Source organism: Hylobates moloch, unplaced genomic scaffold (assembly GCF_009828535.3).
Source record: "Hylobates moloch isolate HMO894 unplaced genomic scaffold, HMol_V3 SCAFFOLD_1, whole genome shotgun sequence".
Classification (NCBI taxonomy): domain Eukaryota; kingdom Metazoa; phylum Chordata; class Mammalia; order Primates; family Hylobatidae; genus Hylobates; species Hylobates moloch.
This window is the reverse complement of record NW_026652276.1, coordinates 152,634,863-152,659,460: the sequence shown is the minus strand read 5'-3', so window position 1 is coordinate 152,659,460 and position 24,598 is coordinate 152,634,863. Positions and strand designations below refer to the sequence as shown.

Genomic DNA, 24,598 nt, shown 5'->3' with positions numbered 1-24,598 from the left:
AGGTTATAAGCTATTGGGATGAAGTAGGCCATAAGAGTTGGCTGACTTTCACAATTATTTAAAATTTTATTTATTTATTTATTTTTAATATTTTTATGTAATAAAAAGTAAAAGTTCTTGTCCAGCCATCCGCATGGGGCATCTGTCTGTCTCTCACACAGGTCACTCAAGTTAATGGGAAATAAAGAACCGGGGGCCCAAGTCTCAGGTTATAAATAATAGAAAATAAAAGATCTTCTGTGTCCAGCAAGGAAATAGATGAGAGGATGGGAGGGCAATACTGAGTGGGGACAGGCAGGGGCAGAGCAGGAAACCCCCACCACCGCTGGACCCTGGCTCTGCCCTCTGTGAGGCCCCTCCTATTCAAGGTGCTTGGCAGGAATTCCCCAGCTCCCCCTGAGGAAAGGGGGGATGGGGAGCTGGGAGTAGTCTGAGCTGCTGGGGGAAGAGACATAGATCACTCTTCCCTCCACTCATGGAGGTCTCAGGTCAGGGCCAGGAAAATCTTCAGTTCCCCGGCGGGGTGGAAGGGGAGCTTCTGGGAGGGATAAGATTGAACTCCACCAGTAAGTCAGGAGACAGTCGGGGTCACTGAGAGCTTGGGGGTGTCCAATGTAGGGGTAGGGTGAGGGTGTGGAAGCTGAGAATGCAGGCACCCCACTCTGGGCACTGCGCTTTGCTGGGGAGCAAATAGTACATCACCTGGGGCAGGTGGGGAGCCCCAGGGTGAGGGGGCAGGGCTGCTGTGATTCCAGTTTGGACATGGGCCTGGGGAACATGGGCCGTGTTTGTGAAGCCATTGGGGCAGCTGCTGGTGTTGGTGGCATACACAGTGGCTGGCTGGGGGAAACTGCTCTGAGGGGACTGGGCAGAAGGTCCCGGTGGCAGAGAGGGCAGCATGCCTGTCAGGGCCCCTGGGTGGCACAGATTCTGCTGTGGCTGTCCACTGCCCAGATGTGGAGCCACCCCTGCCTGATGCTGGACAGGACTGGGGGCTGCAGGCTGGTTCCCAGTAGGCGTGACAGCCGGCTGCGGCTGGTGGGCATGAAGCTGTGTGGCATAGTGTGGGTAAGCCTGGTGAACAGTGACATAAAGGGCTTGGGGAGTGGGCTGCTCTGCAGAAGGGTACTGAGGGGTGGAGGATGACATGATGACCTGGGGATGGCTGCCCGACGTCAGCATGCGTGGGTTGCTTTGAAGCATGGGGGCAAACGCCGGCCGTGAGGAATAGTGGGCCATGGGCTGCATCATGGCGGGTGGGCCTGGGAACTGCTGAGGGTTGTAGGGGATGTAGGAAGAATAGGGCACGGCAGCACCAGAGGAGGGCCAGCAGCCACCACGGTGGGGCTGAGGCTGGCTCATGTTGGTCCCAGAGCTGTGGGAACAGGGAGCCTTTTGCTCCCCAGTACTTGCCTTGCTGCCCAGACATTGAATTGGATACAGGATACGGATACATCTGAGGTGCCTGCACAGCTGGTCCCATGTGGATCTGAGGTATGCAGGACATGTACTGGGGGCTGTATAGCCCACTCTGGCCTGCTGTTAGCACTGGGACGGAGAGAGCTGAATGAGTCCAAGGCCCTGGAGAATTTGGGGTACTGGTGGATTTATTCATAGACAGCAGAGGCTTTGTGGGATTGAACTCCTTGGTATTGGGGTTCTACGCTGATTTCTTTACTTGTTCAGCAATAGGGCCCTCATCCTTGTCCTCTTCTTTGATGAGGCCAACGGGGGGCTGCCAGTTTGGCTTGGGCAAGGTGGTGGGGGCATCTCTGGCCCCTCAGTGCCTCCTTCTGGTGCCAGGGGTGGTTTGTCCTCCTTATTTGATACAGACTCTGTCTTGGAGGAGACGGGGGACCCCATGGGCTCTGAGGTCAACAGACCATCAGCCTCCTTCTCCTTTCCTTTGGCCCCCTCCTTTAAGGTCCAGGAAGGAAAAGGATCCAGGCTGTTCTCAGGGGAACTACTGGGCTGAAGCTTAAACTGGGCCCCAAACTTTCTCAGTTCTTCCAGTTGGAATCGTTTCTGTTCATTCTGAAGACCAGAGACTTTCCCAGCTATCTGAGCCAGCTACTGGGGCTCCAGGGTTCTCCCAGGTTCTTGGTAGAGAGTTCTTTTACATCTGTGGGGGCCAGGGAGAAGCTGACGAAATGGAGCCCATTCCAGGATCTGAGACTGATAAGGTCACAGGGATGGAGGCTGAAGAGGTTGGCACTGCCAAGCCGATGGGAGGCTCAGGACAGGAAGCTGAGACTGGGGCAGGGGCAGCAAACTTGGGAGAACTCGGGGAATACATCTGGCCCACTGCAGGAGGAGGAACAGAAGTTTCTCCAGAAGGCCTATTATTGGGTGAAGACAGAGTCTTGGCACCTCTCAGAGGCCTCTGTGCCTTTGGGGACATGTGGGAAGGGCCTCCATTGATACCACGGGCCTCAGAACCTGGGCCAGGATTGCTATTGTCCAGATGGTGAGGGCCACGAGGTGGCAAATCGCTAAGGCTAGGCCGACTGCCCAGAGGGCTGCTGCATCAAACTCCTCCCCAGGGACCTTCCTGGACTCGTTGAGGCAAAAGGATGATATACTTCCCCTTCCTGGATGCCAAGCTGGGGCTCTCCCGCCCCGAGCCCTGCCGCTGAACCGCCCTGTGCTTCTCCTCTTCAGTGCGCCCATCGTCGCTCTCCATGGCGATCCGCAGGCGGTACTGGGAGCTTGATTCAATCTCTGGAGCCAACTGGGCCGCACACAGCTCTCACAGCTGAAACTCTTCCGAGTTGTCCTTTTCTAAGGGCATCGTATAAGGAGAAAGACTGCTGTCACAGGTGGTCTTCACACCGTAGTTTTCCTCATTGAACTTGAACATTTCTTTGGGCTCCCATCCATTGGACGTGTCGGACTCGAGGTCGTAGTTGTCGCTGTTGCTGTCACCCCCCTCCCAGCGCTGAAGCACCTTCTCTTTGTGTTCCCCATTCCTTTCGAGTCCATGGCGATGGCTGACTCGGTGAACTTGTCTTTAGTAGCGTAGCTGAAGTCAGCATTTCGGAAGTGAACAAGCATGACATCACTTGGCTTAAACACCATGGTGTCTACAGTGTCCTCCCGACAAGGACCACTTGCTGTCTCAGATGCTTTCTGGTGTACAATATCCACTGCTAGTTCAAAATTTGAGCTCAGCATCTTGCAGATACCCTCATAAGTGGTGCCATTTTTCACCTTTACATCACAAGTGGAGGCCACAACAGCTGTAAGGAAATGCAGCATTCTGGAATTGTTGCAGACGCCTTCAAACACAGGTGACTGTGGGGATCCCTTTCCTGTGCTCTGTCCCCTGGTGCTGCCGATGGCAGCGGCCCCCGGCATCTCCTGGTGTTGCTACTGTGGTGGCGGCTGCGTCGTCAAGATGCTTTCGGCTCCCCAGCGGAGCCCGCTCCCCACAGCCGAAGGCCCCAGACAGGCGGAGGATGCTGCAGGAGGCCCCGGTGGAGCTGCGGAGGAGGCATGGCCTGTTGCATCGGGGGCGGCTACTGGGGCTTGGACAGCTGTTGTGGCAGCTGAGGCTTCAACATGATAGCAGCGTCCGGAAGGGGAATTAAAAGGAAGGGAGGGAGACAGGGGGCCAGGGCTGGGGCCCCACGGGAGAGCATGGGAAGCAAGGGGGATCGGGAAGCCAGGCCTGCCATTGGCAGGCGGGGGGAGCCTCGAGGTGTCGGGGGCTGGAGAGAACCCCTATTCTTAATTATATTTTGAAATGTTGATGCAGGATTTTTTTGCTCTTTAGTTCAGCTAAATCCAGGTTCTTGTCTCACAACCAGGAAAAATTAGGCATGCAGACATGTTGAAAGGTGAGGAGGCCAGAATTTATTAAGTGAAAGGAAAGATTTGAAAAAAAGAGGGGTCATGCACGCAGGTTTCCACCTCACAAACTGAATGCCAGGCCACAACACATGAGTTGAAGAGGTCAGGTTCCTCCCACGCATAAGGCGCGAATTCCTGGTGGCTCCACCCTATTCTGCCAGTGCATTTGGGCCTCCAGTCCCTTGTGGCCATGCCCAGGCAAGACCCTGTGCAGGTTCCCTTATCTGCACAAAAACATCTGGCATAAACACTTGTGGAGCAGAGATTCTCCAGGGACCCTTCCTTATCTGCATAGGCATTTGTCTGCCTCCGACATCTATCAATATTGCATCTTGATGAATAGCTGCTTTTTTTTCGTTTAGGCATGGCTCTCCTTGTAGAATATGTTTCCATTCATTCTTCTTTTTTTTATATTTTTATCTTTGTCTTTATTTTTTAACCTTTTCCCTTTTACAAGAGATGATCATTTGACAAGCAAATGCTAGATTTGAAAGGGAAATTTCCAAGGATTATCATTGTTAGGACAGATTTCTCCTACATAGAACAGCTATGTAGCAGTAGCAAAAAAAAAAAAAAAAAAAAAAAGAAAGAAAAGCCGGGAGCAACAGCATGGGGAGGGTGAGCCCAATTCTTAAAAAAAATAAAATCCGGGCAGGGTGGGTGGCCCAGGCTTCACACCCAGCCCAGCTCAGTGAAGCCATGTCGTTGTCTGGGGTAAATGCCTGGGGTTTGTTGTCTCACCAAGGAAATCCAGTAGGCAGACACAAGAAGTGGATTTAGGAGCAGACCTTTAATAGGCAGAAGAAAGAGAAAGGAGAACAGCTCTCTCTCTTGCGAGAGAGGGGCTTCCGAATGGGACTTCCAGCCCATGGCAGAGTGCACCGGATTTTACAGACAGGCTTGAGGAGGAGGTGCCTGATTTACGCAGGGCCCACAGATTGGTTGGACCAGCTGTGACATTTATATAGTGCTTTGGGAAGCTGGCTAACCCACCCTAATCTTCTTATTATGCAAATAGACTTTCCACTTGGCCGTGCCATGTTGTCCGCTCCCTACTGCACAAGTGGTTGGAAAGGAAAAGGGGAGATGGAGCCAGCATTTTGAACATTCCTAGTCCCAGGTGGCCTTTTCCTATTGGCACAGCTGCCGGCATTCACCCTTGCAAGCTTCTAGCTTGCTTTTCTATGTCTGCAGCTCGATTTTACAGGCTGCTCTTTATTAGAAAATAAAATAATTTGGGGATGCTATTCATTAAAAGGAAAACCTTATTGAAGACTTCCTTACTCTCACTATCTGCCTAAATTATTTCTTCTTAACTCTTGTATCATCAGGAGGCTGGGGAGGCTGGGACAGGAGGTCTGAGGATGTAGTGAGCTAGGATCATTCCCACTGCACTGCAGTTTGGGTGACAGAGTGACCCAAAAAACAAACATTGGTTTGTGTCATCTGAGATGCAAAAAGAAAGAAAGAGAGAGTAAGAGAGAGAGAGAGAGACAAAGGAAGACCAACCAATAAAAAAGTTAAAATTCTCCAATGATGCAGCTACAAGAATGATTTTATGCCTTTTACAGTAACATGGATGGAGCTGGAGGCCATTATACTCCAGCTCATTATACAATGAACTAACTCCAAAGCAGAAAAGCAAATATTGCACGTCTCACTTATAAGTGGGAGCGAAACAGTGGGTACACACGGTCATAAAGATGGAAATAATAGATACTCGGGGACTCCAGAAGGGAGGAGAGTGGGAGGGGGACAAGGGATGAAAAATTACCTATGGGATAGAATGTTTGCTATGTAGGTATTGGGTACACTAAAAGCCCACTCCCCACCAGAATGCAGTATGCTCATTTAACAAACAAGCACATGTACCCCCTGAATACTTAAAAAAAAAAAAAAAAAAAAAATTCAGACAAATTGCTGTCTATAGGCAGCAAATGCAAATCAAGGCCCTTTCAAAAAAGGGAAGTAGAATAAGGAAAAAAGCTTATTGATCCTCTTGTGATTGATCGAGACCATATATCTAGATTGATCTGTATTCTAGGACTAGAAAAAATCTTCAGTGCCCAGAGTTAAATACCGCAATGCTTTCTACAGTATTTTAAATCATCAGAGATTAGGAGCACTTCACTCAACGGGGCTTGTACTACTAGAAAAGAAAGGCAGGTTCATGAGATGGATCTGTCTCAAAATTTTTGTTTTCAATTCTTGTATTATCACTATGCATCTGGACTGGAACATGGACTGGAAAGAATCAACACATCAAAAATATGACCAGGCCGGGCATGATGGCTCACGTAATCCCAGCAGTTTGGGAGACCAAGGTGGGAGGATTGTTTGAGCCCAGGACTTGGAGCCTGGGCAACAGAGTGAGATCTTGTCTCAAAAAAAAAAAAATAAATAAATGAATAACAACAAACAATAACAATGATAATAACAAACAATAACAAAGAAATAATAACAATAATAACAATAAACAACTAAGTGGGAGTGAGCAAAGTAAAAGGTAATTAAGATCACAGTTAATTGTACTTAAAGTTTCTTTTTAGCCTGTCTCTGTCTGTCTCTCTGTCTCTCTCTCTCTCTCTGAGAGAGGGTCTCCCTCTGTCACCCATGCTGGAGGGCAATGGCACTATCACAGCTCATTGCAGTCTCTACCTCCCCAGCTCAAGTGATTCCTCTAGTCCCAGCTACTTGGGAAACTGAGCTAGGAGGATCACCTGAGCCCAGGGAGGTCGAGACTGCAGTGAACTATGATAGTACACCTGCCTCCATTCATTTTCTACGTGGTGCTGCTCTTTTTGAAATTCTTCTATGATTCAATATACATTCACAGGAGCATTCCCTTTTAAATTTTCCCATCTTCTGTACCATGCTTCTATGTTGTTTGGAGTGCTCAGAATCTGTTCTGTATGCACTTATAGACAGACCACTAATTTGGCAGAAATGATATTGGTGACGGAACAGGAAAACTGTTGTGTAAGTGTTTTCCTGTCCTACTGTGCACATAATTATTTTTGAACGAGTCAGTAATTTTACTGGCTTCTCCAGGCAAATGCAGAGAAAGCTATTAAAAGCTCCTAGAATTTCACAGTTGGAAAGAATGCCAATGCAGACAAATTTCTAAACTCAAGTTTTTGTCATTGCTGTATTATGCGACCAATCCACTTATCTGATTTTTTTTTTTTTTTTTTTTTGCCAAAGCATTGGGCTGATTGGAAAAAACAGACTTTATTGATAACACCTTGAAATTCACTTTTAGAAGGCTTGATTGTACCTAATTCCAAATCTGTCATTATGGTTTGAGGATTTAGTTGGAATTCTTTTTTTTTTCTGCAAACTCCACCAAATCTTCAAATAAGCATTTGTAAAGTGCTTCACTTTTTGCAGTCATTAATACATAAATGAATGGATAAGCTCTGTAATTTTCAGATCCAACAGGGGCATGAATAGTACCTATCTGATTAAAAAACAGTGAGGACAGTTTTGAGTATGCCATTTGATAACTTACAGGTCACATTTGGCAGGCTTCCAAATTAACTGCCTGAGGAAAGTCTTGTGATTCACGTGAGTCCCTCAAATCTTATCATGAGTTCCTCAAACTGTTGATATACTGATTAATGCATAACTTACTGACATTGACAAGGACACTGATTTGTTTCTGAATCATAAGGTTTTGCTGATTTGTTTCTGAATCATGAAGTTGTATTGTCTTGCACCTAGAACGTTTAAGCCTGTATGTTGACATCTGTAGCCAATGATGTTAACCTCTGTATTGTACCCTCCAAAGAAAAAGGACAAGTCCAGTATGAGTACCTCTCCCTTCTCATAAACTTCCTTATAAAAGCATTCCAACTTGTAACAGACTTTGGAACATGCCTAACTTTGTTGGTGTCTTCCCATGTCCATCCTCACATTCAGTTTCCAAAAAATTTTTATCAAATTATTTCTGCCTCAACAGCCTTAATTTCGATCAACACATCCATGAGTCAAAGTGAAGCTTCTGCTAGTTTTCGTATGTTATATTTTCAATAGAAAAAGTCTATCTTCTTTAATAGTCAAATCCCTAACCAAGAATTGGTCACCCCTTAATTTTTTGTAATGCTGGAGGAATCTCAAAATCAGCAAACATCTTTGGTTCAGAAGATCTCTGAACTTGAATTTTTTTTGTTCTCTGATGAAGGGCATATTTTTAAAAATGCAAGCATGGTGTTATGTGTGAAGGGGAAGGAGCAGTACACAACTGAATAATCTGGCAGGAGAGATTTCTGTTTTTTTTTTTTTTGAGATGGAGTCTTGCTCTATTGTCCAAGCTGGAGTGTAGTGGCCCAATGTCAGCTCACTGCAATCTCTGCTTCCCGGATTCAAGTGATTCTCCTGCCTCAGGCTTCCAAGAAGCTGGGATTACAGGCACACAATCCCACACCCGGCTACTTTTTGTATTTTTAGTAGAGATGGAGTTTTACCACATTGGCCAGGCTGGCCTCGAACCCCTAACCTCAAGTGATCTGTCCACCTCAGCCTCCTAAAATGCTGGGATTACAGGAGTGAGCCACTGCACCTGGCCTCTTATATGTTTTGCTTGCATTTTCATTTCTTTGATGACCTTTGAAAAACTAGAAACATTGAAGGCAGATCTTCCCCACCCAATCCACTAAGACTCAGACACTAATCTCCTCTGGAAATACCCACGCACACTGAAAATAATGCTTTACCAGGTCGCTAGGCATTCCTTAATCCAGTTAAATTGACACCAAAGATTAAGTCCACAAGTCTACCCCTTGTTAGCTTAGCATCCATATGCATCTCCTTAAAACACACTTTATTTCCAAATAAGGACAATAACAAGGTAATAGTTCTGCCTAATATGCTGCACTACCCTGTGTACAACTGTAAATGCACTAATTGTGATTTGGGGGGTTTTAGATGTTAGGGATTTTTAACTTTAGGGATTTTGATCTTTAGAGGTAATAACGTTTGGAATTATGGCATTCGGGATTGCATCTTTGGGAATTATGGTTGGCACTACTCTTACTCTTTCTCCTGGATCACTTACATTGGGGGACTCCAACTGCCATGTCATTAGAACATTCAAGCAGTCCTCTGGAGTGGTCCATATTCTGAGGAACTGATGCCTCTTTCCAAAAGCCAGTACAGTGCAAGGCCTTCTGCCAACGTATACCGCAGACCCAGTTAAACTCGCAGATGACTACAGCCCTGGCTGAAAGCTTCACTGTACCTTCAAGCCAAAGACATCTGAAACCAGAACCACCCAGTTGAGCTGCTTCTGGATTTCTGGCCTGCAGAAATCATATGAGATAATGCTTACTGTTGTTTCAAGCTGATACATTTAGGGATAATTTGTTCCACAGCAACAGATAACTAATACAATATCCCACTGTAATCCAGGGTCCTTCGGTGGAGTCTCCAGCTAGCACTGAGAGGAAAGTCACAGTGAAGTTTCAAGGGTTCTTGAACAAGGCCACACCATCTGCAGCAGAGAACTAGTCACTGTTTAAATAGCACATCTAGGCATGCTGCTGCATAGATTCTACTACTAACCGAGAGTCTGACCCTTGACCAAGTAGCTGTTTGACCAAAGCTACTCATCATGAGCTGAGTACTATCAGATCCACCAAGCAATAACATTGAGTGGCAACAAGCCATTTCGTGATGGAAATAGTATATTTGACATCAGGTTTAAGGTGGCCCATACTTGCATAAGAAGTATTAATTTTTAATCAGATTGAAGTAAATTAAGGATGGGCTAATGTAACCTCTTGGTTAACCACTCAAAGAATCATTTTCAAATGTGTACTCTTTGACATTATATTCTTAATCCCACAATTACTGAAAATAAAACATTTACTCCAATTTTAAAATGTCTAAAAAATTTTACTTCATCTGGTAAGAGGTAGAAATTATTTTTCTTTTTACAAAACTGTGTCACCTGCATGAAAAAAAAAAGATGTGCTTTAGAACGCACTCCTCAATACTGGATATGTTATTCAACAATTAAGGGCTAATGAGTGGCCCTTCATTATTGTGAATGGGGAACATTGTATGAAATACCATTTCAGGAGAAACACAAAACAGAAGACATGATCTTTAAGTTACCTAAACCTCTGCCAAAATAGAATACATCATTATTGAGAGGGTATTTTAAATTAAGTTCTTTGCTTTAAACAAGAGACCCAGATGCGTGGCTCACGCCTGTAATTTCAGCATTTTGGGAGGCTAAGGCGGGCGGATTGCTTGAGCCCAGGAGTCTGAGACCAGCCCGGGCAACATGGCGAAACCCTGCCTCTACTAAAAAAAAACATTTAAATCCGGGAATGGCGGCATGCACCTGTAGTTCCAACTACTTGGGAGGCTGAGGTGGGAGGATTGCTTGAGCCTGGGAAGCAGAAGTTGCAGTGAGCTGAGATCGCGCCATTACACTCCATCCTGGGTGACAAAGCTAAACCTTTTCTCAAAAAAAAAAAAAAAAAAAAGAGAGAGAGAGAGAAAGAGAGAAAAGAAAAAACAATAACAACAACACAACAAGATGACCATTCAAACTGTCTCAAGTGGAAGCATATTTATTTACAATGGAATTTCTCATGACTAGGAAACAAAAAATAATATGTAGATCTATAGAGGGTTTGGCTAAAAGCTGGGGCTTTGGAATCCAACAAATCTAGCTTAGCTGTTCCATTTACTAGATGCTACTTGGAAAAGTTAGTTGACCTGTCAAGGTTTTGATACCCTTTTATTTAAAACAATAATAGTAGTTACCTCATAGAGTCTCAGAGATTAAGTTAGATAATGTATGTCAAGTGCTAGGTAGACTGTCTTTCTTAAAGTACTCCACATATGTTAGCTATTACTATTATTCTTATCCCAAGGGCAGTTGTGCTCCTTGTGGACTATACTTGGTGTTATGGACTGAATGTTTGTGTCCTTCCAAAATTCCTATGTTGAAATCTAATCCCCATTGTGATGGTATTGGAGATGGAGCCTTTGGGAGGTAACTAGGTCATGAGGGTGGAGCCCTCATGAATGAGATTAGTCCCCTAAAAGAGGAGGCCAGAGAACCAGCTCACCATACTTTTTCCACTTAAGTAACACAGTACTCTGTAGACCGGGAAGAGGATGCTCACCAAGTACTCAATCCTGCTGGAAACCTGATCTCAGACTTCCAGCCTCCAAAACTGTGAGTAATAAGTATTTGTAGTTTTAACCACCCAGTCTATGGTAATCTGTGACAGCAGCTCGAATTGACTAAGACAAATGATCTATTAGTAGGCTTCTCCAGAGAAACAGAACCAGTAGAATACACGCATATCTAGAACTAGACATTCATTTTAAGGAATTGGCTCATGCCATTGTGGGGACTGGCAAGTTCAAAGTTTGTAGGGAAGCCAGAGCTTCAGGTATGAGTTGATGCTGTGATCTTGAGTTGGAAATCCACAGGATAGGCTGGCAGACTGGCAGGACTTTGTTGGGACTTTTCTTGTTCTGTAGCTGTTGGTGTTTCCATGTTTCCAGCTTCTTCAGCTCCAAGTCTGGGCTACGTGAGGCAAGAAGAAAACCCAGAGAACTCAGCAGGTGTTGCTACGTGGAACCCTGGGTCCAGGATCCCTAGCCAGTCTACCTCCTCTCCAACTTTCACAGTCTTCTTATATTTGTTTTATATACAATTATTCGGGGGTTTTAGCTTTCCTTAGCGGGAAGAATAGTGAAAAGTGTGTCTACTCCACCTTCCCAGGAGCAGAAGTATTCAGATTATGTTTTAAATGTAGCTGAATTTGTTTCCTTTTGTGGTTTCTGGGTTTAGTATATTTATGAAGGCCTCTTTCATGCTAAAGTCATAAAGAATTCTCTCATGGTTTCTCCTGGGATTATTTTTTTCACATTAAAATCTTAACGATTTGGAATCATCAGATAAAGTGGTTTCGTGTGAGTACTTGAATTAGCTAGCTACATTGCTCTGAAATGGTCAATTACGTAGCTACCTGATTTATTCTATGCAAAGTATGATCACCATTTGCCTTTGGCTATTTATAAAACGAGGACTGTAAAGGATATATACAACCAGCACTTCGAACCAGGCTAGAGCTACCTTTGGGGGAAAAATCTGCTCATCTACTGAAATAATTATGAGAAAAAGAAAATTTCTTTTTACTAAATTAAGATCTTGTCTTTGTCCATAGAAATGATGATTTGATATGATCAAAGTTTACATAAACATGCCCTATTCCAATTTTAAATAAATACAAGTTTTTTTTTCAAAATAAACATCAGTAAATAGGTGCAAAAACACTTTGTGTTGGTTTTCTTTCCAACAAAAATAACTGCAATCTGTCGACCAACAGTCAAACTCTGTAAAATATTTAAAGAGATTTATTCTAAGCCAAATATGAGTGAACATGGCCCATGACACAGCCCTCAGGAGGTCCTGAGACCACGTGCCCAAGGTGGTTGGGGCATAGCTTGGTTTTATATATTTTAGAGAGGCATGAGACATCAATCAAATACATTTAAGAAATACATTGGTTTGGTTCAGAAAGGCAGGACAACTCAAAGCGGGGGACTTCTAGGCTATAGGTAAACTTAAACATTTTCTGGTTGACACTTGGTTGAGTTTGTCGAAAGACCTGGGATCCATAGAAGGGAATGCTCAGGTTAAAGATAAAGGATTGTGGAGACCAAGTTTTACCGTGCTGTGAAGAGGAATCTCTCAGATAGCAGACTTCAGAGAGAGAGCAGGTTGTAAAACGTTTCTTATCAGACCTAAAGGGGTGCCTGGCTCTTAGTTGATTATCTCCTGGATCTGGAAAGAAAGGAAGGAAAACAAAGGGGGAAGGGGATTCTTTATAGAATGTGGATCCTTTCCACAAAACACTTTGCAGGGCAATTTCAAGGCATGGCAAGGAAATATATTTTGTGGTTAAATATTTTTTGTCTCATAATGTTATGCCACAGTCAGATTGAAAAGCAAGTCACAATATACAGGGTCAAATAAAACCCATCTGATGCGAATCCATGGTTTGTAGGGCATGACTCCCCAGACCCCTTGGGTAGGAATTTGGACAAGATAAATAATCAGAGGTTAGTCCTTAAATCTAATTTGAAATTTGAACTGCCATTGTTAATTTTCTAAGAGAATATAATCATAAAATTCAAGTTATATGCCTTCATTTTTCTTTTACCTATATTTTTATGTATTTAACTTTTGAAATTTGCTTTTGTTTTCTAGTTGCCACATTATTAATAAGGATTCTTTGGCTCTAAGTGACAGAAATCCAAATGGGAAATGTATTTGCTCATGTAAGCGGACCTTGTAAACCCCAAGTGTGGACTCTGTCAGAGCCCACTGGATTCGACAGCTCAAATAAGCATTTTCTCTCTCTATCCCTATCTCGCTGGTGTCCACTTAATAACTGCATTTTCAGGTGCCTTCACATGTCAGGGGTCATGGCCTCAGTTCTGGAGCCAACTCCTTGTACTTTACAATCTCTCCAAAGGAGAAACAAATAAAAAAAAAATAAAAGCCCCCCCTTCTTCAACTTCAGGAATGAAAAAAATCTCCGAGAATTGCTCTGATTGTCCTCATTGTGACCAAGGATGTCAATCACTACTGGCAACAACCACAAAACCACCTAAATCGGAAGAGCCAGTTTCCACTGAAGGAAGGGCACTAATTTGCTTCAGAAGTAGGGGAGACAGGATCCTGAGAAGATGAAAATACTGCAAGAATATCCACTATAAGAATTTCCGGCCAGATGTGGTGGCTCATGCCTGTAATCCCAGCACTTTGGAGGCCGAGGTGGGCGGATCACCTGAAGTCAGGAGTTTGAGACCAGCCTGGCCAATGTGGTGAAACCCCTTCTCTACTAAAAAAAAATACATAAATTATCCCATCATGGTGGCAGGCGCCTATAGTCCCAGCTACTCAGGAGGCTGAGGCATGAGCATCTCTTGAACCCAGGAGGTGGAGGTTGCAGTGGGTTGAGATTGCGCCACTGCACTCTAGCCTGGGGGATAGAGCGAGGTTCTGTCCAAAAAAAAAAAAAAAAGAGAGAGAATTTCTATGATGTTTTATACTCAATAACATTAAAACTCAAGTAAACTCATATATATGAAAGTTGACCAAAAACAGTGATTTTTTTTTTTAAGGGCCTTGGGAATATCCATTACACCCTGTAAAATAACAGCTTGTCTTCAACCCTGTATGATCTTCTGGCTGCAGGGATACTACAGTGAGGTTAACATGTTAAGAATGTACAATGTACTAGTTAAAACTGCAGACCTTGCCAAGCACCAGCTCTACAATTTTGGATAAATTAGGCAACCTCTTTAAGGTTCTTCATCTGTGCTACTGGATAAAGTCTAATTCACAGGGTCATTGTGAATATTATACAAAATTATTTCAGGGATAGAGTAACTTTCACTGTTAGCTATTATTATTATCTACTGAATGAAAAAGCAGAATCTGATTTCTTAAACTAATTGGCCAATTCAATATTGTATTACATCAGCTCTAGGTACCAGAAGTATTGGAATACTAACAGTATTCAAAATTCTTTAGGTTCTATTTTTGTTTGAGAAGAGTTTTTTGATAGCATATTTAAAACAGTTCAACATGGGAAAAAAATAAGATGACCACGTGTTCTGTTGGTATTATAATGGAAAACGCTGTTTTAGATAATTTATGATAATCAGAACCAACCCCATTTTCTGACCACCCCTTTCCTAACATACATCCAAGGAAATTTTTGATATTGATATGGCTTATGCTTGAATTTCTCTTTGTCCAATGTTAAAGTTCCTATTCATACCAGCTCTGTTAGTTCTGATTCATTTAGTAATTCATGACAATAAAGGAGAAAAGTACCTCTACGTTGCCTCTGCTCTTTATTTTCCTAATTCTGTTACCAGGGCAGTCCAGGAGATACAGCTGAGGAAGCTCATTATTTTCTTAAACAGCTTTTTTTTTTTCTAGTCTCTTTTACGTAAAGTCCTTTTAAGCCTGCTTAAAAGGACTCCTTGTGGTCCAGGAGTTTCAGGACCCTTCGCCAATTACTACAGGAAGATAAGGCCTGAGTGAAACTCAGCAAACCAGAAGCAGAGACTCCTTGCTACCTTTAGATCGTTAGCATATCATTATAATGCTAAGCTTCTCACCCAGAGGAGAATCGCTGCCCTTTCTGAACGTGGCGTGTATGGAGACATGTTTATGATCTATGCCTGTGCATCTGGAGTTCCTCTCTGAATATGCTTACCTATCTTCCACCCGACATCTAACTCCTTAAAGTTCCCCAGCTTCCCACAGCTTGGGAGGAGGGTGTCTTTAGAACAAGAGCTCTCTCCTTTTCCATTCCTGGCCAGGAATAAAACCTGCCTGCCTTTTTTTCCCCAATTGTATGTTCTTTTTTTGCAGCTAATGCAGAGCAGGGAAATAACTCAGTTTACTGGGTGACAATTTCTTCTGCTTTTCCACAACCCTCCATGGTATGCAAAGACAGGGGCCATGCCCTCTTGGCAGAGTCCCCCACAGTGTGTGACAGAGTGGGATGAATTGATGGTAACACAAACATTACAAAAAATCACTAAAATCTGGGAACTCAGGTAAAAAGCATGTCAGTGAGAGAGGGAGGGCTGGGAGGGCTCCTTTACTACCTGAAGATAAATGTTCATCAGTGTGTGTATAGATGAAGTACCTGGATGAATGATTTTATTTTTTTCCGAGGGAGGCTTGTCATGATTAACAAATTCAGTCTAAATTTGCCTGCTGAATTCCTAACCAGTTAACCCTCAACATTGAATTTACTCAAAGTCATCCTACAGCCAGCATGGTATAAGGTGTGTGTGGTATAGGGTATATGTTTGGGCTAGGAAAAAAATAATGGAGTGTCAGGAAGATAAAAATCCACAAGATAGGCCGGGCGCAGTGGCTCACGCCTGTAATCCCAGTATTTTGGGAAGCCGAGGCGGGTGGATCACCTGAGGTCAGGAGTTTGAGACTAGCCTGGCCAATATGGTGAAATCTAAAAATACGAAAATGGTCGGGTGCAATGGCTCACGCCTGTAATCCCAGCACTTTGGGAGGCCGAGGTGGGCAGATCATGACGTCAGGAGATCGAGACCATCCTGGCTCACATGATGAAACCCCGTCTCTACTAAAAATGCAAAAATTAGCTGGCGTGAACCTGGGAGGTGGAACTTGCAGTGAGCCAAGCTTGCGCCACTGCACTCCAGTCTGGGCAACAGAGCGAGACTCTGTCTCAAAAAAAAACAAAAAAAAAGTACAAAAATTAACTGGGTGTGGTGGCGGGCACCTGTAATCCCAGCTATTCAGGAGGCTGAGGTAGGAGAGTCACTTGAACCTGAGAGGCGGAGGTCGCAGTGAGCTGAGATAGTGCCATTTCACTCCCGTGTGGGCGACAAGAGCCAAACTCCATCTCAAAACAAAAACAAACAAACAAAATCCACAAGATAGAATTTGATCAGCAAAGTGAGGTGAGAATTCTAGTCATTTTGTTCTGCAATTGTACATATTAAAATAATTATTACTTTGCTGTTCTCCAATATTTGTCAAGTTCCCTATTTTTTTTTAAGTTCTCTAATACTTCTCTAATATTTGCCACTCCCCAACAAATTATAAAACAAGATGAGTTGTTTATATTTGTAGGCACAATTTATTTTAAAATCCACACAAGAAACTTAGAAATGCAGCATTATCTTCAGACATCACATTCTAGCTCTGTTTAAATACCACATATGCTAAAAACTGACGCCAGGACATTCTCTAAATGAGTTACAAATCAGTTTCTGGAAAGGAAGTGCTCCATGAAAAGCTTATAGCAAGATAACTCGGGCTTTCAGGTGGAGTATGGCACTTGAATTAGCCTTACAATAATTGTGTACATAGTATGTTTAGTCATTATTGAATCAAAAGTTTCAGGAAGTACCTTTTTTAATGTACATGCTGAGAGAACCGTCAATATGCCTTTGTTCCTGCTGAGGGATCTGCCATTCTGGAGGTACAAATACTGCAGATAGAATTATCACCGCAGGACTACGTCAAGTTCAGAGTGTCCAGGATCATTTCTATATAAAACTACAATTAGCTGAACTATGGCAAAGGTCCTTGAACATAAAGCTTTTCTTCATTTCATTGCATCTTAATAAGTAGAATGCCACTACAGTAAATGCTGTTTACTTGTATTTTATTCACATATAAGTTATGATTTTTCTAACTACCCATCTCTGTAGCTATAAATTTTTTCCTTCCTGAAAATCTCTCTTCCACACCTGTTCTACTTGTCCCTTTGCTCCCTAAAGCCTGTATTTTTTCTTTAAGGGGATCTATTTTTCTTTGAAACAATTGCTGGAAAACCAGCCTCAGAAAGGGAATAGGAATGTTTTTCCTGTATTTTGAAACAAAAAATTTTCCATAGGAATATCCGTTCAATTATAGAACAGAAATCAATAGGAAATTAGGGCATGGTCAACAGGGGTTTGCTTGAAAACCTCTATTCTATGAAATGTGGAATCCTGCCATGGTGCCATACAGGCATAACGAGGCGAGGACAATGCATTCCCATGAGTTTTCCAGCTTCTTGCAGGGTGAGGACCATCCACACTGGCACTTGCTCTGGCTTTTACTCCTTGGACACCTGTGGCCCTGCAGGACCATCCTGTAAGCCTTCCAACTCAGCTTCACTTTCAAGAGATTCTTTCTTTCCTTCCCCGGAATCTTCAGGATTGGAATCCTTTTGAGAGATACCCACTTCAGCCTCTGGTTGCTCTTCATTAACACAGTTAGAATTGACATCAAGTTTGCTGTCTGATTAAAAAAAGAAGAAGTTGTTATTTTGTTCCTACCATGTGTCAGACACTCTTCTCAATGCTTTACATGTATTATTTAATCTTCCTATCAACTACACGAGGTATATGATTATCTACTGTCATCGCTAACATTATTTTACAAATGAGAAAACTGAGAGGAGAGAGGTTTGGTAACTTGCTGCAAGTTTCCTAGCTAGTGAAACAGCAGAACCAGCATTTGAACTCAGGCCTCTGGCTCCAAAGCCATCTCTAAATCAAGATTGTTGCTTGGGATTTGACAAAGCCTGTATTTGAATACAGCTTTTCTGTGAATTTGTTTGATGTCCTTGGAGAGGTAATTGCCTGGATGCAGTTGTTTCCCTTGTCTATAATATGTAGGTAATAAAGGCTATCCTACACTGGTGAAGAATAAAGTTGTCTGGAACATTTAGAGCAGTGTTTGGTGCATGAATGATGCTTAACAACTGGGAGTGCCCATTCTACTGACAATCTTATTCTCCCTCAATGGTGTGTTAGTAATGAACATTTGTTACTTTCTGTCCTTAGCACATAGAATAAAAAAGTTTGGTCAAGAAAACAAGAGAAGGCATGGCAGTCAGAAAGCCTGACTATTCTCTTAAGGATAAATGGTTTAATTGTGTACAAATCATTTAATTCCACTGAGAGTATTTCTCAACCCAGTAGTAGAGGGGATATGGTTCCTTGAGAGGTGGAGGCGGAAATGCCTGGTATCAGAGTCACCGAGGCATCTTTTTCAAACTACATGCACTCCCCCAGAACATATGATATATTCTCTGGAATGAGGCATGAGGGTGGGGGCAGTTCTCCTTTCCAGTCTGATGATCACTGCTGAAGCAACTCACTATTTCTGATGAAAATGGGTCACAAAACCTCAAGAGGGATGGAGAAAAAAAATACAAAATTCACTGCTCTGACACTTGTAGAAATTTGATCTCTATATTAGATCTGCAATTTAATGAATGATTTATAAATGTACTCTGTAATTTCACGTGTAGTTCTGAAATTTAATTAAGGAATTTAAAGGCTTCCACCCTTAAAATCTTCTAGTAGCCATTAGTGGAAATTTAATTAATTCCCTTATTCAAAGACTTTAAAATCCTTCATGAACAGAATATAAGTTGATACCCATTAAGAGTCCCATTGTTGCAGGGCAGTCACCTAAGCTAGAATGTAAAGTATGAAATAAACTACATCCCTCAGATTTTGACGTCTCTGTTTTCCAGTGATGTCTAGGCTGACTATATCCTAAGAACTTAAAAAAGGGACACATTTACATTTAAATGTGATTCTTACATTGGTCACTCCTGAGCTCCTATGGCTTCCAGAGAAGACTCAGTTTCAGTGTGTTAAGCTCACCTATCATCTCTCTCTCCCCACTAAGCAGAGTGAACTCGGTTTTTATATACATACAGTTTTTCTCTTGTCTCTTTTCTTTGGCAGCCTCCAATTGTTGCTTTTCGTAAATGTCCTTCAGATTCTTACAGATTTTCTTATGAGTAAACCAGTGTGTTTTCTGGCAGGTTTGATCACAATATATTACCTGAAAGCAATTGTTGGTTTATTTTCATTTCCAGAGCTTGGGTTGTATGATTTCCCAACTATGATTAAACCAAGAACTAAGCTATAAAAATGTCATTTTCCACACTTTATTTTAAAACCATAATATGTGGTTGATATAGTTTGGATGTTGTCTCCTCTAAATCTCATATTGAATTGTGATCCCAAATGTTGGAGGTGGGGCCTAGTGGGAGGTGATAGGATCATGGGGGCGGTTTTCTCATGAACGGTTTAGCACCCTTCCCTTGGTGCTGCCCTCACAATAGTGAGTGAGTTCTTACAAGATCTGGTTGTTCAAAAGTATGTGGCAACTCCCCCACCTCCTCTTGCTCCAGCTTCTGCCATGTGACATGCCTGCTCCCCCTTCACCTTCCACCATAATTGAAGGCTTCCTGAGACCTCACCAGAAGCTGAACAGATGCCCATGCCATGCTTCCTGCACACCTTCAGAACCGTGAGCCCATTAAACCTCTTTTCTTTATAAATGACCCAGTCTCAAGTATTTCTTTATAGCAACGTAAGAACGGCCTAACACAGTATCTGTGTATTGATTTAGATTTATGGTTTGTAGCTTTACTTTAAAACAATAATGAACATATAACAAACAGTCTACCAAAGACTTTAGCAAATAGCTTATTATGAACCCGCCATGTGCCAGAATTAGTACAGTACAATGACAAGGAAGATAGAGATGTTGTCCCAAAGGTACTAGGGTCAGGAAAAAGAAAGATATGGAAGAAGGGAGAGAGGCAGGCACCTAAATATATAATTTCTTAACACAGTACAGGATGTAAGAGTGATGGAGGCATAGAGGAAGCAGCAACTCACTCTACCTGTGGTGAGTCAAGGTAGACAGAAAAATGGGAAAGAAGAATTCCAACTGGAGAAAATATCTAGTACAAAAATGCAGGAACAGGGAAGTGAATGATATGTTCAAGAACAGCAAGAAGTTTTTGTAAATGGCCTTATAATTTTGCAAGTGGGGGTGGAAAGGAGATGGGAATGAATGTTATTAAACACTATATGCCAAGCACTGTGCTGGGCCCTTATACATATATTGTATTATTGGCCCCAATACATGTATTGGCCCCTTATACATATATTGTATTATTAGCAGAAGACAGACACAGTAAAGAACTATATTGATCCTATTGATTCTTTTCCAAAACTACTTTTTAAGTATTAAATAGAATATTTTCATTGCTAGAATTTATTAGAAAACTAATGTCCACTCTTACAGAATATTAAAACTCAATCATGAGCTTGGCTGCATCTAAACCAGAGGTCAATGAAATAAAAAGAACTCCATTCTTACCATTTTGCAAACTGAACATCTTTTACTTGCTCCCTTTTCTCCACAGGTAGTGCAAAATTCCACATCCACAAAACCCACCTGGCCAGTGATGGCTTGGGTAAGGACGGAGAATGCAGTGGGATCAGAACCCTAGAGTGGGCATGAAGAGGAGAAAAAACAAATTCTGAAATCACCATGGAAACACTACAGAGGTATCAGCCCATGGACACTGCTGTCCTACAATGTGACACAAAAAGGAAGAAATCATTAAGGCTATAGATTACACAGGCTTTAAGACAAAATGACAAAAATCTTTTAGAATGTACCATTTTCTGTACAAAACATACGAAAAGTCAGTCATATGTCCAAATAATTAAAGAGAAAAAAACACCCTTAATCTAGAACAAAAGTATTTTTCCAATGAGGATAATTCAGTAAGTCCATAGGGTTTCAGATTTAGGACAGTAACTCCAGAGTGGAATTTTTTTCTGAGAACTGACATCCAGAAAATATTCATATTCAGTGAGACAATTACAGGGCACATCAAAAATGTTTAACTATCTTAATTCCGAAAAGTTTAGTACAATCTAAGTATTTTAAAGACAATATATTTAAACTCATTTACTTGATGTTGGCTTGCAATTCAAATAAATTATCACTATTATAATCGGTATGTTCCAAATTTGTTAAGAAACACACATGCAGCAATTGAATCAAAGTATTAAGAAAAACCAAATGTGTGAAACTTATTACTAGTGGGCAATGGAAAATTAAAATAGGTTAAAAAATATTTATGATTTTTATTTATTTTTATTTTTTTGAGATGGAGTCTCACTCTGTCACCCGGCTAGAGGTGCAGTGGCTCGATCTTGGCTCACTGCAACCTCCACCTCCCAGGTTCAAGCGATTATCCTGCCTCAGCCTCCTCAGTAGCTGGGATTGCAGGCACCCGCCACTATGCCCAGCTAATTTTTTGTACTTTTTTTTTGAGACGGAGCCTCGCTCTGTCGCCCAGGCTAGAATGCAGTGGTGTGATCTCCGCTCACTGCAAGCTTCGCTTCCTGGCTTCACGCCATTCTCCTGCCTCAGCCTCCAGAGTAGCTGGGACTACAGGTGCCCGCCACCACACCCAGATAATTATTTTGTATTTTTAGTAGAGACAGGGTTTCACTGTGTCAGCCAGGATGGTCTCGATCTCCTGACCTCGTGATCTGCCCGCCTCGGCCTCCCAAAGTGCTGGGATTACAGGCATGAGCCACCGCGCCCGGCCAATTTTTTGTATTTAGTAGAGACAGGATTTTACCATGTTGGCCAGGCTGGTCTCGAACTCCTGACCTCGTGGTTCGCCCGCCTTGGCTACCCAAAGTGCTGGGACTGCAGGCATGGGCCACCACACCCGGCCTATAAACTTTTTTTTACAAAGAAAATTATAAGGGTCCGGGTGCAGTGGCTCGCACCTGCAATCCCAGTGCTTTGCAAGGCCAAGGCAGGCAGATCATTTGAGGTTAGGAGTTCGAGAGCAGCCTGACCAACTTGGTGAAGCCCCGACTCTACTGAAAATACAAAAATTAGCCAGGCATGGTGGCACGCCTGTAGTCCCAGCTACTTGGGAGGCTGAGGCAGAAGGATCACCTGAGTCTGGGAGGCAGAGGTTGCAGTAAGCCGAGATCGTGTCACTGCACTCCAGCCTTGGTGACAGTGCAAGACCTTGTATTTAAAAAAAAAAAATTATAAGGGTAAGTATTTATCTATCTGAGACAACGCTACTAAAACCTATTTAGCAAAAAATAATCACAGCGTTTCTATTTTTCTTATCTACTCCTAATAGTTCTTTGTTCTGAGTTTTTCAAATTTGTTCATTTGTTCCAAACCAGCATTTTGACACTCTTTATAATTTTCATTTTATTTGCTTTTTCTTCCTAAGAATATTTGTTTTTATATTATCTTACCAACTGTACATAATAGAGGTTTAAAAATATCACCTGGGAACAAATGTCCTACACTGTTCTGTATACTCAAGATAGTCAAAGAAAATATTCAAAGATTCAAGAAGTATTTTAAAAGTAGCACTCATTTTGGAACTGCCATGTTCTTCTTGAATACAAATAATAATCACTGGGTCTCCTTTCACATGAAAGTGCTATGAATTCTCTTTCATGCTGAGCCTTGAGACAGGCAGAAGCCAGAATTACACAGCAGCAGAGGGAACCAAAAGCTGAGCAGGAGGACCCAGGCATTAGCACTGTCAGAAAACAACACAGTGAAGCTCACAGCAGCCAGCCCTGAGAACCATCGTATGCCGGGAAAAGGTGGGCATCACTTCAGATGCTTAGAACTTGCAGAATATGAAAACCCATTAGGCAGTAAACAATGGCTGTGATATGCACAATCACAAGCATTTGGGATGAAGTTTTCCAGACAGAAGAACATAAAACTCTCAAAGAACAAAAATGTTTAAAGAAAAGTCTTTCTAAAATGCATTAAATACTATCTTAACTTTATTATAAACCTTTTCTTGATGACTCAGATCACTGGGATAAACATTAATCATTATACTCTAGGCCGGGTATGGTGGCTCACGCCTGTAATCTCAGCACTTTGGGAGGCCAAGGCGGGCAGATCACTTGAGGTCAGGAGTTCAAGATCAGCCTGGCCAACATGGTGAAAATCCATCTTTACTAAAAATGCAGAAACACGTTAGTTGGGCATGGTGGCGTGTGCCTGTAGTCCCAGCTACTTGGGAGGCTGAGACATGAGAATCGCTTGAACCCGGAAGGCTGAGGTTGTAATGAGCCGAGATTGTGCTACTGCACTCCAGCCTGGGTAACAAAGCAAGACTCCCCCTCAATAAATAAATAAAAAAAATAATAATTATACTATAAAAACTCTAATTACAATATTCTATTATATGGAGCTAGGATAACTTGTTGACCACGATATTGACCTGCTTTTTTTTTTTTTTTTTTTTTTTTAAAGAAATCTGGGTTGCTCTTTTAGTTTTTCTGTTTTTTCCCATGAAGGTAAAAGGTCAGCAACCATTCGTGAGTACTGGAAATCCCACATAACAGGTACTGCTAGTTGCTTCTCTGATACCAATTCTCCCAGCTTCCTCACTAACAGAAGCATAATTTTGTTCAGAGCAGCAGCGTTTAGAAAAGCCAAAAAAAATAATTTTCCTGGACTCCTGTGTAGCTAAGGAAAGTCATATGACACAGGCAGAGGGCTTCTGGGAGAGCTTATGTTTTCCAGATATAGACCCCTTTGCTCTTCCTGCCTGCCTGGGATAGGAATGTGAGCCGGAGGAGGAACATCAAATGTCTCGTAATCATGAGATCATAAGTATGTGTATGAGAACCTACACAGCTAAGGAATATTGGAAGGGAAAGATGAGAAAGTGTTTGGGTCCCCAAACTATTTTTATGTCACTATGCCAGACCTAGTCTGCCTACCTTTGGGCATCTATGTATATGTGAATACATAAACCCTTATCTATTTAATTCATGGTTGGTTGGGCTTTGATATGTGCTGCCAAGACACATTTGTAATTGACAAATCATAATTTGCTAACTTTATTCTTCCAAAAGCATAAACACTAAATAGCCAATTATATTAAAAAGTATGAGTAAAGAAACTCTTGAAAGTAGGGGGAGCACACATGAATAAATTAATGCATGAGCTTTATGAGATGGTCTTGTCTGCTCAGGTCTTTCTTGTTTATCTTATGGTTCAGACTACGTGAATTCTTAATGTACGAAGGAGCATCTGGAGCCCACTTCAAGCCCTGATGTTCCACACTGAGAATGACATAACAACCCAGAGAGAAGGCACAGAGAAGGGAACTAGATTTGCCAGAGGGAGGGAGGAAGCCATGGATGGGACTGGTCTTAGGATCAATTTCTTGCCTGATTGACAAAAGCTGATCAAGTTTTTGATTGAAACGTATAAAAGCCTGAATGGGTATAGATAGGGTAAACAAAAATCTATTCAAAATAGAAAAGGTGGCTGGGCGCAGTGGCTCATGCCTGTAATCTCAGCACT

General features: G+C 42.4%; 1 protein-coding gene, 1 long non-coding RNA gene and 1 pseudogene across 5 annotated transcripts in view; 1 reads left to right on the top strand and 2 right to left on the bottom strand.

The window, feature by feature from the left end:
- Window positions 1-484: 484 nt before the first annotated feature.
- LOC116813432 (ataxin-2-like protein) lies at window positions 485-3,563 on the bottom strand (annotated as a pseudogene).
- Window positions 3,564-10,899: 7,336 nt separating this feature from the next.
- Window positions 10,900-22,997, top strand: LOC131384620 (uncharacterized). Its single transcript, XR_009215648.1, has 4 exons — window positions 10,900-11,047; window positions 19,602-19,720; window positions 20,628-20,772; window positions 22,725-22,997. It is a non-coding gene; the product is annotated as an uncharacterized LOC131384620 (long non-coding RNA).
- ANKMY2 (ankyrin repeat and MYND domain containing 2) overlaps window positions 16,516-24,598 on the bottom strand; it is a 45,532-nt gene continuing 37,449 nt past the window's right edge. For 3 of the 4 annotated variants that reach the window (XM_058446691.1, XM_058446704.1, XM_058446697.1), the window contains 3 exons: window positions 20,582-20,710; window positions 19,120-19,249; window positions 16,526-17,686 (listed from right to left, as the gene is read on the bottom strand). In XM_058446691.1, the coding sequence (XP_058302674.1) occupies window positions 17,502-17,686; window positions 19,120-19,249; window positions 20,582-20,710 (444 nt within the window). In that variant the 3' untranslated portion in view covers window positions 16,526-17,501. Of the gene's footprint in view, window positions 17,687-19,119; window positions 19,250-20,581; window positions 20,711-24,598 lie in introns of all 4 variants that reach the window. The other variant, XM_032760066.2, reaches the window with a different exon arrangement.